The following is a 12459-nucleotide window of genomic DNA, read 5'->3' as shown; positions in this document are numbered from 1 at the left end:
GATCCGGCTGAATAGCCGAGGACGAGTGGCCACTGTCTCAGACATCCGTGTCTTATAACACAAGGCTAATTTGAGAAAAGTATTGTTTTGTTTCTCATCCTGACTAATTTTGCTTGCTATAGAATTTTTATTCTTTGTTTTCTAATTGAATATTGCAAACTACATATTTAACAACAACAACAAAAAAAGACAGTGAAATAAGGTTCAGGAATTCTTCCTGAGCCAGTGTGGTGAATCATGAGCTGATTGGGTACTGCTGTTGTGGGGACCTCACCCTGGGCACTGCTGCTGTCACTCTGATGAGCTTTTAGAAGCATCGGTCTCTCCCCACTTTCCCTCTAGAGTTGAAATTAATTACTTTGAAAGGAAATCTTTCAAAGCACACGTTTAATGAGTTCACATATACAGGACATCCTCCTGTCGCAGTTGCACTCCCCCTTCGTCAGATGATGGGGACAGTTGTTAGGGAAGAGCAGGTGGCTGAAGCTCTTGCATAATGTTCGAGATTCCCCAGACATCGAAGTCCTCAGTTCAGGTCTCACCGTGTCCCGAAACTGAGATGTTCTCCCCGAGTGTGATATCCACTGCCGCATTCATTGCGGAAAGAACAACCCTTCAGCAATCACAGACTCCGGCTTGCTTCCCTTACGGCCCACATGCCCACACGCCAGGGAGAATACAGTTCAACTAAAAGCTTTTTAGCACTTGCTCTGTTTTTGGAGAAAAACAGATTGCTAGAAGGGCAGGAATGGCTTGAAAGATCTAGAGCAAGCTGCTTGATGTCCTTGGTTTCCATTCTGTTTCCTGGAAATAACAGCCAGCATCCTCGGCATCAGGGTTGTCCTAATTAGGGGTCTGAAAAGTCCCCTCCTCATCTCTGCCTTGCCGAGCACTGCGGCTGACCCACAGTAAGGCAGCCTACAAGTTGTACTTTCTTCCCAGGAGCCGTGGCAGAAGCCAGGGAGCAGCCTTAAGGCCGTCTCTGTCCTCACACATGGACCAGGACGGCTTGAACATTCCTTTTCAAAGGGCCATAGACAAAGCTCTGCTCCTCACAGCCGGGCTGCCCTTCATTACACATTATTGGTTGAGATCCTGCTACGTCCCAGATGCTGTTTGAAAAGAATAAATAACTGAGAATTCTGCCCCAATGAAGCTTACTGTTGAGGGACTGGGGTAAGATGTGAGACAAGAAAAGCAGTCAAAACAGTTTTTTAGAACACAGTTTCAGATACTGAGTCCTGTGAAAACAATTGGGCAGGGAATGTAACCTAAAGTTTAGGACACCTGAGTACAGGGTCCAGATAGGTGTCCTACCACGGAAGCGGTTCTTCACTGTGTCGGGGGCCTAGCATGTGCAGGGGCAGGGCTATCGTCGTTGACGCTCATGCCTCTTCCATAAGATGTCAGTTCTATGAACATGTACTTCAATAAGCAAGTCATTGTTCTCCTTTACAGCAAAGGAGAAAGGAGAGAAGAAGTTGTTTGGTTTCTCTTTTGTTCCCCTCATGCAAGAAGACGGGAGGACTCTTCCAGACGGCACACACGAGCTCATCGTGCATAAGGTACCAATAATCCCTATTGATGATAGGCTCTGGAAAGCAGCGCACGTGAATGGCCGCATTTCTTATAGCTTTAGAAAGGGGGAAAATGATGGAAATGAAGAGTTCAAAACAAGGTTGTAGACCAGGCATGGTGGGCTACTGCTTTAGTTCCAGCACTCCGGGAGGCAGATGCAGTAGGGGCTTGGGATGAAGATCAGCCTGGTCTACACAGTGAGACCTTGTGCAAAAACAAATATATATATATGTGTGTATAAATATATATATATATTTATAGCATCTTCCTGAAAGTATTATTTTTAAGTTTTCTGTCTCTATGGCACATTATACACATACACACACACAGACAGACAGACACACACACACACACACACACCTGCATATAGTTGCATATATTTTGATATATGAATCTATTCCTTCCCAGTTAGGCACATGTTAGGCAAGTCTCAAGCAAACTGCTGAGCTCCTCAGCCCTGAAACATATTTTTTAAATAACTTATTTTTTTCATCTTACTTTAGGAATAAATTTGTTTGAATGGACTGGAATGTTAATCTCAAAGTCCTTCCTATTATTATAATGGGATTAAATAAATCTTAAAAATAGTTTTGTCTGTACTACAGATACATACTGTTTTATAAATCTTTATATATCCTCAGAGGAAAGTTTACTAAGTTAATCATTGCTTTTAATTTTATCTGTGCTTTGTTATAAAAAAAAAACCTTTGTTTTATTTTAAGTCATAATTATTTTTTTATTTTTATTTTTTCTTATTTTGTCAGTATTTTAAAACTGAACATAATTATTAAAAACAAAAAAAAAACCCCAGAAACTTGGAACAAACAAATTGAAGCAAAACATTAAAATTCAGAGAGCAGGAACTGACCAGAAATTATCAGAGAATACTCATAAAATGGAATACAGAGTAAAATGTATTGTTTAAGCATGCATGCAGTTTTCTCCAAAATACTCCTCATGCTGGGGAAGGTCGACCATCGCTGGAGCCCAGGATTCCTTTGTGCCTACTTGGGCCGACAGAAGTCACCAGACAGGAACTTTGCTAACTTCCTGTGCCCTCTCCCTGCCACCTGAACCCTTATCTGCCCTCTTGTCTCTCTTCCTGCTTCCTGTCTGAGGGGATGAGGCCAGATGCCTTCTTCTCAAAGCCAGTTCTACCTCCAGCCCCCAGCCCTTTCTTCCAGTGTCCTCCCTTCTGCTGCATCTGTAACTGTTTCCTGTCTACTGCCTTTTATTCAGGATGTAAGCATACGGCAGCACTCGGGTTGCTTCTTTGACAGGCATCCATTTCCTCTCCCTTCCCAGCTCTTGTACAATGGGTCTGGCCTTTCTGTCTTCACTCCTCTGTCCCATCAGTTTTCTGAGACAGCTCTTTCCACCATGTCACCGCTGGGGAAAGGAATCCTTATTTCTGAGCAGTCTCAGTACCAGCGAGCTACATCCCTAGCCTTCTCCTTTTATATTTGGAAAGGGTTTTGAGAAGTTGCTTTAAGTTGGCCTCAAAGTACAGTCTTCCAACCACAGCCTGTCAAGTAGCAAACACCACAGGCATGTTCAACTCTGCCCAGCTACTGAGGTTTTCTTATTTAAGGTATCTGGGCTGGTTCCAAGAGTTTTCATGTTGAAAAAACCCCATGGTCCAGGCCTACTAAAATGCATATATTTGTGGGTTTCAGCGGTTGTTTTCGACTCTGAGAAGAGCTGGAATATACCCATATATGCTGCACCCAATTTCTTATGTTATAACTTTTTGCATAAACAATTACACATTAGCAACAAACCTGTCTGGGTAATAACATACTGTTAACAGGAAGGTATTTTTGTAAGTTTCTGTGAAACAGAAAATTTCACTGAAAGTTCCCCTAATTTCACTTGACTGTCCCTGGCTCCACTCCAGGACCCATGTGGCATTCATCTGTCTGCCACTGATTCATTCTTTCAGGGGTGCACCCCCCTCGCCTCTTGCTCACATCTGCATTGTGTCTCCCCTTCCTTGCCTTGCTTCTTCTGCTTTATGATTGAACTTTAATACCACCTTCCCCATAAAGCCTTCCTTCCCTACCGCAGCAGAGCTAGTATCCAGAGGTCTTTGTCACAACTTTGAAATCAGTCGTAGCACATGGCACAGTGGTCTTGGGTGTGAGACCTTCGAAACACGACTAGTACCCCTTTCCTGATTGAATTTGTTGTTGTTGTTTTGTTTGGTTTTGTTTCCAAGACAAGGTTTCTCTGTAGCTTTGAAGCTTGTCCTGAAACTAGCTCTTGTACAACAGGCTGGCCTCTAACTCACAGAGATCCATCTGCCTCTGCCCTTCAAGTGATGGGATTTAAGGCGTGCTCTGTGTTGAATTTTTATTACTAAATTGAAGTATGGGCAAATATTAGGAATTTAGCAGGTATCTAATACTATTAGCAGTGACTGTTCCTATAGTAAAAGTCCTCGCAAGAAGATATTTTGTCACTAAAGTTATTTAAATCTGTTCTTCCTTAGCTGGCATTACAGAATTTCAAGTAGACTCTCTCACTTTCTGAAATTTCAATTCAGTTCTCTATAATCCTCGGCTGTAGACGCATGCTCAGGCGTCATGCTCCTTCTGTTCTTGTCTGCTTCCCTGCCTAAAAGCCAGCTCCCACAATCCCTTTTGTATCCCATCTTTTGAGACTTAGACTAGCAACTTCACTGTAAGACTCAGCGCCTGATTTCTCAGGAGGCCATTTTAGTTATGCACTCCTGCTGGAGCCCTCTGCCATGTGTGTGGGCCACATAAGCTTTTGGGGAACGTGACTTTGTTTTCTTTCTAACCTGACATTCCGTATTTATCAAGAAAGCTACACGATGTTCAGAATTTAAAATGGAGTTGAAAGAGTAGTGGAGAAAGGCAGTGTCGCATGGTGTTATTGAGACAAGCTTTGTTTCCATCCCAATGCTGACAATGAGTAATACTGCGTCATTAGGCAAATCACTTAAGTGCCTTGGTCACAGTGTTCTACATCCTAGGATGGTTATGAAAGGAAACATATCTGTGAAATGCCTAGCAGGACCTGGCAAATACTTGTGCGTGTTACCTACACTGGTTTTCAAATGTGCGGTGTCTTTATTATATTTTAATTATGCATGCTGAAAGCCTTGAAGAACAATGAAAGATATGTGATCAGCATTTCTTTGTATTTTATTAAAAATTTTAGGAATGGATTAAAATTGTTATCAAGAGTGGTTACATGATTTTATTTACTTAGCTGATGGGTAAATATACAGTCTCTGACTATCTGTCTCTGCCTGCCTGTCTCTCTCTTTCTCTGTCTATTTCTCTTTCTCTCCCCTATTCTTGGAAGAATTTCTTAAAATACCTTTTATGTTCAGAGCATTGTTTCTATTGAGGTTATGTTTTATGCTTGAGTGTGATAGAGTTTAGCTATGGGAAGCTATTAAAGTGTCATGTCTCATACTTTGGATACTAAGGTTTTAGTGCCCTGTGCTGATGGGCAGGTGAAGCCAGCCACAGTTGGTGGAACTAACCTGGCCGTGATGGCTGACCCACAGGAGACTCTTCATGGCACCTACTAGATCCAGAGCATAGCCATCTGGAGTCCCACTCTGGCTGGTATAAGACTGAATCTCTAAGTGGTTTTGATTTGCAATTACCTGATGGCTTAGGATATTGAACATTTCTTTAAGTCTCTTACAGCCATTTGAATTTCCTTCACTGAGAATTCTCTGTTTAGATCTGTGCCCCATTTTTAAATAGGGTTCTTTGGTTTTATGATATCATTTCTTGAGTTGTTTATATATTTTGAGTATTATTTCTCTATTGGATACAGAGCTGGTAAACAACTTTTCTCATTCTGTAGGCTCCCACTTTTTCTGAATGACTTTGTCCTTTGCTGTACAGAAGCTTTTCAGTCATGAAGTCCCACTTATTAATTGTTGATATTAGTGTCTGAGTTTTTGGTGTTCTGTTCAGAAAGTTATCTGGAGTGCCATTGCTTTCAAGGCTATTCACAACTTTCTCTTCTGTCAGGTTCAGTGTGTCTGGTTTTATGTTGAGGTCTCTGATTCACTTGGGCTTGAGTTTTGTGCAGAGTGATAGATATGGATCTATTTGAATTCTTCTACATGCAGACATCCAGTTTGGTCAGTACCATTTGTTGAAGATGCTGTCTTTTTTCCCAGTATGTATTTCTGGCTTCTTTATCAAAAATCAGGTTTTCCTAGGTGTATTGATTTATGTCTGGGTCTTCGATTCAATTCCATTGATCAACATTTTTTATTTTATGCCCATACAATGCTGGTTTTATTACTATAGCTTTCTAGTATAACTTGAAATCAGGAATGGTGAGACCTTCTGCAGTTTTTTTATTGTCCTGAGTGTGTTTGTGTGTGTGTGTGTGTGTGTGTGTGTGTGTGTGTGTTTTCACATGAAGTTGAGAATTATACTTTCAAGGTCTGTGAAGGATTGTGTTGGAATTTTGATGGGGGTTGTATTGCATCTTAGATTGCTTTTGTATGGTTAAATGGCAATAAAATTGCCATTTTTACCATATTAATCCTACTGATCCATGAATATATGAGGTCTTTCCATCTTCTGATATCTTCTTCAATTTCTTTTTTCAAGGACTTGAAGTTTTTATCATACAAGTCTTTTACCTGCTTGGTTAGTTACCCCAAGGTTTGTATCATTAGAAACTATTGTGAAGGGTGTTGTTTTCTTGATTTCTTTCTCAATCTGCTTGTCACTTTTATCTAGAAGGGCTAATGATCTTTGTGAGTTAATTTTATATCCAGCTACTTTGCTGAAGGTGTTCATCAGCTGTAGGAGTTCCACCAATGGAATTTTTAGGGTCACTTGTATATACTGTCCTATCATTGGCAAATAATGATACTTTGACTTCTTCCTTTCCAGTTTGTATCCCCTTGATCTCCTTCAGTTACCTGATTGCTCTAGCTAAGACTCCAAGTTCTATATTGAATAGGAATGGAGAGAGTGACCAACCTCTTGTTCCTGATGTTAGTGGAATGGCTTTGAGGTTTTCTCCGTTTAATTGATGTTGGCTGTCAGCTGGCTGCAAACTGCCTTTATTGTGTTTAGGTGTGTGTTCCTTGTAGTCCTAATCACGCTAGGGCTTCTTTTTAATTAATTAATTAATTTTTTCCCACCTAATCACAGTTTTCACTCCTCTTCTCCTGGTCCCTCTCCCCAACCCATTCACCACTCCCCCTTCTTTCTCTTCAGAAAAGGTAGGCCTCCCACATATATTAGCTAGCCGTGGTAATCAAGTTGAGATAAGACTAGGCACCTCCTCTCCTATTAAGGCTGGACAAAGAAACCCAGTAGGTTCTAAGAGTAGGTAACAGAGTCAGAGACAGTCCTTGCTTCCACTGTTAGGAGCCCCCTACAAGAAGACCAAGTTACATAATTGTAACATGTGCAGAGGGCCTAGGTTGGTTCCATGATGGCTTTCTGGTTGTTGGTTGAGTCTCTTTGAGCCCCTATGAGCCTAGATTAGTTGATTCTGTGGGGTGTTTTGTGGTGTCCTTGACCCCTCTGGCTCCTATAATCTTTCCTCCTTCTCTTTCACAGGTTTCCCCAAAGTCTGCCTACTGTTTGACTGTGGGTCTCTGCATCTGTTTCCATCTGTTCCTGGGTGAAGCCTCTCTGATGACAGCTAGGCTAGGCAAAGATATATGAGTATGGCCGAATATCATTAGGAATCATTCCATTGACTTTTCTGTGTGTGCAAGTCATGTCTGGTTCTATCCTAGGCACCTGGACTGTCCAGCCTCTGGGACCTGGCCTTCCAGAGAGTGTTAAGGGTGGGCTCCCTCTCATGGTAGGGTCTTAAGATGGACCAGTCACTGGTTGGCCACTCCCATAATTTCTAAGTCACCTTTAGCCCAGAATATCTTGTAGGCAGGACAAATTGTAGGTCAAAGGTTTTTGTGGCTGGTTAGGGCCCCAATCCCTCCACTGGAAGTATTGCCTGGTTACAGGAGATGGCTGGTTCAGGCTCTGTACCACCCACTGCTAGGAGTCTTAGCTGGGTCACCCTCATAGATGCCTGGGAGTTTTCATTGCACTAGGTTTCTAGCTCATTCCAGAGATGCCCTGGGTTCTAGTTGTCTTTCCCAATACTCTCTTCCTTCATCCTCCCTACAGCTAATCCCTCCTGTTCCTACCCCCACCGAGACCCCTCCTCTGATCCACTTGTGATGGCTACTCTATTTCCCCTTCACAGTGAGATTCATGTGTTCCCCCTTGAGCCTTTCTTTGTTACTTAGTTTTTTTGGGGGGAGGGGGGTCTGTGGATTGTAGCATGGTTATCCCTTGCATTGCGGCCAGTATCTACCTATTCATGAGTACAGGCCATGTTCGTCTTTCTGGGTCTGGGTTACCTCACTCGGGATGATCTTTTTTCTAGTTCATAATTCATTTACTGGCAAAGTTCACGATGTCATTGTTTTTAACAGCTGAGTAACACTGCATGTGTAAATGTACCGCATTTTCTTCATCCATTCTTTGACTCATAGACATCTAGGTTGTTTCCAGTTTCTGGCTGTTATGAATAAAGCTGCTATGAACATAGTTGTGCATGTGTCCTTGTGGTATGGTAGTGTGTCCTTTGGGTATGTGACCAGGAGTAGTATAACTGGGTTGAGGTAGGTCCCAGTTTTCTGAGAAATGGCCATATTGTTTTCCAAAGCGACTGTACAAGTTTGCACTCCCTTTCGCAATGCTCTTCAGGACTTTGGTCATAAAGAGGTGTTGGCTTTTGTTAAAGGCTTCGTCTGCATCTAATGTGGGTTGTTGTTGGTTTTTTTTTCTTTCAGTTTGTTTATATAGTAGATCACATTTTTTTTTAATCTTTTTTGTGTGGCAAATCACCCCTACATCTCTAGGATAAAACCTAGTTCACCATGGTGGATGATCTTTTTGATGTGCTTTTGGATTCAATTTGCAAGTATTTCATCAAATATTTTCACATCTATGTTCACAAGGGAAACTGATCTGTAATTTTATTTCTTTGTTGGGTCTTTGTGTGGTTTGGGTATCAGTGTGACTGTGGCCACATAAAATGAATTGGGAAGTATTCCTTTGTGTGTGTGTGTGTGTGTGTGTGTGTGTGTGTGTGTGTGTGTGTGATAGAATTCTGTGCTAAAACCATCTGGCCCTGGACTTCTTTGTTATTGTTGGGAGACTTTTAATGACTGCTTCTATTTAACTAGTGGTTTGTAGGTCTGTTTAAATTGTTTATCTGATCCTGATTTAACTTTGGCAAGTGGTATCTATCGAGAAAATTGTTCATTTCTTTTGGATTTTCTAATTTTGTGAAGTACAGGTTTTTAAAAGTATGTACTTATGATTCTCTGGATTTCCTTGCTGTCTGTTGTTATTTCCTACTTTTTATTTTTGATTTTCTTAATTTGCATATCTCTCTCCAGTTTTTAGTTAGTTTGGATAAGGGTTTGTCTATTTTGTTAATTTTCTCAAAAAAACAATTTTTGTTCCATTAATTCTGTTAATTGCTTTTATTTTATTAGTTTCAGACATGAGTTTGATTATTTCTTGACATCTACTCCTTTTTGGTATGATTTCTTCTTTTTGTTCTAGAGCTTTTAGGTGTGCTATTAAATTGCTAGTGTGATATCTCTCCAGTTTTGTTGTTTGTTTTGTTTAGGGTTTTTTGTTTATTTTGTTTTTTCCATATAGTGTTTAACTATAACGTTGGCTGTCCTAGAACTGGCTCTATATGTAAATCAGGCTGGCCTTGAACTCACAGAGATCTGCCTGCTCTTCATCCCTAGTGCTGGCTTTAAAGGACTGCGCCGCCACCACCCACGATCACCACCTGCTGTCTCTCAGTTTTTTAGGTAGACTTTTGGTGCTATGAACTTGACTCTTAGAACTACTCTCATTGTGTCCCATAAGTTTTGTTAATGATGTGTAATCATTTTCATTCAATTCTAAAAGCTTCAAACTCTTCCTTTTTTTCTGTCTTGACCTATTTTTCATTCAGTAGAGAGTTGTTGGGTTTCCATGAGTTTGTTAGCTTTCTCTTGTTGTTGACAGCTACCTTTAATCTGTAGTAGTCTGATTTGAATGCAGGGAACTATTTCTTTATTCCTTCCTTCCTTTTCTTTCTTTCTTTCTTTCTTTCTTTCTTTCTTTCTTTCTTTCTTTCTTTCTTTCTTTCTTTCTTTTTTGTATCTGTTGAGACTTGCTTTGTGTCTAAGTATATGGTCAGTTTCGGAGAAAGCTCCATGAGGTGCTGAGGGGAAGGTGTATTCTTTATGTTTGGGTGAAAATGGTCTGTAGTCATCTGTCAGGCCCATTTGGTTTAGGACATGATTTCTCTGTTTAGTTTTTATCTGGATGATCGTTTTATAGGTTAGAGTGGAGTATTGAAATCTTTCACTACCAGTGTGAGAGTCAATATGGGATTTATGCTATAGTGGTGTTTCTTTTACAGACTTGAATGCCCTGTGTTTGGAGCGTAGATGCTAAGATTTGAAATGTCATCTTGGTGAATTTTTCCTTTGACGAGTATGAAGTGTCCTTCCCCGTCTCTTTTGATTAGTTTTGGTTTGAAGTTTATTTTGTTAGATATTAAAATGGCAACCCTAACTTGTTTCTGTGGTCTATTTGCTTGTAATATTTTTTCCCAACCCTATACCCTGAGATAATCTTTGATGTTCAGTTATGTTTCTTGGGTACAGCAGAAGGTTGGATCCTGTTTTTGCATCCATTCTGTTAATTTGTGTCTTTTTATTGGTGGAATTGAGGCCAATTACGTTGAGAGATATTAATGAGCAGTGATTATGATTCTTTTATTTTGCTGTTGATGGTACTGGGGTGTGTGTGTGTGTGTGTGTGTGTGTGTGTGTGTGTGTATGTGTGTTTCCCTTCTTTTGAGTCTGCAGCACATCTGCCCAGGACCTTCTGGCTTTTAGAATCTCCAATGAGGAGTCAGGTGTAATCCTAATAGTTCTGCCTTTTTGTGTTACTTCATCTTTTTTTCTCTGTTCTGTATGTTTGTTTTGATTGTTATGTACTGTCTTACTTAGTGTTTCTATTTTTGTGAAGAGACACCATGACCATGGCAACTCTTTTATAGGAAAACATTTAATTGGGGTGGCTCACTTACAGTTCAGAGGTTTAGTCCATTATCATAATAATGGAACATGGAGGCGTGCAGGCAGACTTGGTGCTGAAGAAGGAGCCTATAGTTTGACATCTTGTGCAGGCAACAGGAAGTCAGCTAACACACTGATCAGTATCTTGAGCATAAGGGACCTCAGAGTCCTCCCCAATACAAACATAGCTCCTCCAACAAAACCATTCCCACTCCAACAAGGCCACACCTCCTAACAGTGCCATTCCTTTTGGGGACTGTCTTCTCTCAAACCACCCATGTGCCAAAGGGACTTTCTTTTCTAGTCTGTTCAGTATTCTGTGTGCTCCTTTTAACTTTATAGGTATTTCCTTCATTAGGTTATGAAAGTATACTGTGATTTTGCTGAAAATATTTTCTTGACCTTTGAACTGGGTTTTCTTCTCTCTTCACTATTCCTATTACTCTTAGATTTGGTGTTTTTATAGTGTCCCAGATTTCCTGGATGTTTTATATGAGGAAATTTTTTGATTTAACATTTTCTTTGACCAATGTATCCATTTTTTTTTCTATCATATCTTCAGCACCTGAGATTCTTTCTTCCATCTTTTATATTCAGTTGGTGAAGCCTGTAACTCTCCTGTGGCTCCCGTTCTAAATCTCCAAATTTCATTTCCAGCATTCTCTCAGTTTGGGTTTTCTTCCTTGAGTCTACTTCCATCTTCGAGTCTTGGACTATTTTGTTCATTTCCTTGCACTGTGTGTGCTTTCCTGGATTTCCTTATACTGTTTGTTTGTGTTTTCCTGGATTTATTTAAGGGATTTATTCATTTCTTATGGACCTATATCATCTTCATACAACCTGTTTTTAGATCTTTTTCTTGGAGTTCAGTACAGACATATTGTTTTGACTATTGTTGACTGTGGTTTAAGATGACATCTAGACATCATTGTAGGTTTGGGTGATGGTATCTGACTTTGTCTCTGATAGATGAGTGTTTTGCTCCTTGGTTTCTGCTTCCTCCCAGGACTTTAGGAAAGTGTGGTGGCTCCGTTCTGCATATTAGAAACATTTTTTGTGAACCTGTTTCCCTGGCCTGCTCAGCTGGTGTGTTCTCGGGATATATATACTTGCTGACATTGGAGGCTGGGATAATGGAATGGGGTGGGGGAAGGAAGGATGGTGGAGAAGACCTTTGTGATCCTTAGAAGATGGGGTCAGAGAGGAAAGGGAGACCTCAGTAGGTTTTCTGCTGCAGAGTTGGAGATGATGAGACTGGGGGTTGGATCTGGGAGAGGTGTGGATCTGGAGGTGTGGGCTCCACAGTCAGCCTACTTGTTGCCCTAGGAGGAGTGGCTCTTCAGTTAGTAAGGCTTGCCTGCTGGGGTTGGAGGCTGAGACAAAGTCACACTTGGGTGGAAGGTTGTTAGAAAGGGACTGTCTGTGGGATCCACAGGCAATGGGAACAGAGGGGCAGGGAAGGTGGCCGCAGGTATTCTGCTACAGAGCTGGGGATGATTCTGGGGATTGGAACTGGGAAAACAGAGCTAACGTTTTCTTTGAAATAGAGCTTCTCCTCACTCCACGGGACAGTTAGATTACCTGAAATAATTCCTTAATGGTGGTTTTCAGGGTGATGACGGGCAACAGCTCTTACAGGGTATGTTGGATAAGTATAAGCATCATTTGAAAAAGTTTTTCTGATGGTTGCCAAATGGGATTTCTTCGGCATTTCCAGTGTCTCCCAGACCGTATTAACGCCTCTATACACT

General features: G+C 41.0%; 1 protein-coding gene across 1 annotated transcript in view; it reads left to right on the top strand.

The window, feature by feature from the left end:
- Dock4 (dedicator of cytokinesis 4) overlaps positions 1 to 12459 on the top strand; it is a 392500-nt gene that overhangs the window by 252692 nt on the left and 127349 nt on the right. The window contains 1 exon segment of the mRNA XM_087911826.1: positions 1459 to 1565. Coding sequence (XP_087767952.1) covers positions 1459 to 1565 — 107 coding nt within the window.

This window comes from Myodes glareolus, chromosome 11 (assembly GCF_982192425.1).
Source record: "Myodes glareolus chromosome 11, mMyoGla1.1, whole genome shotgun sequence".
NCBI lineage: Eukaryota > Metazoa > Chordata > Mammalia > Rodentia > Cricetidae > Myodes > Myodes glareolus.
Note: the sequence above shows the minus strand (reverse complement) of the source record. Positions and strands in the feature narration are given on the sequence as shown.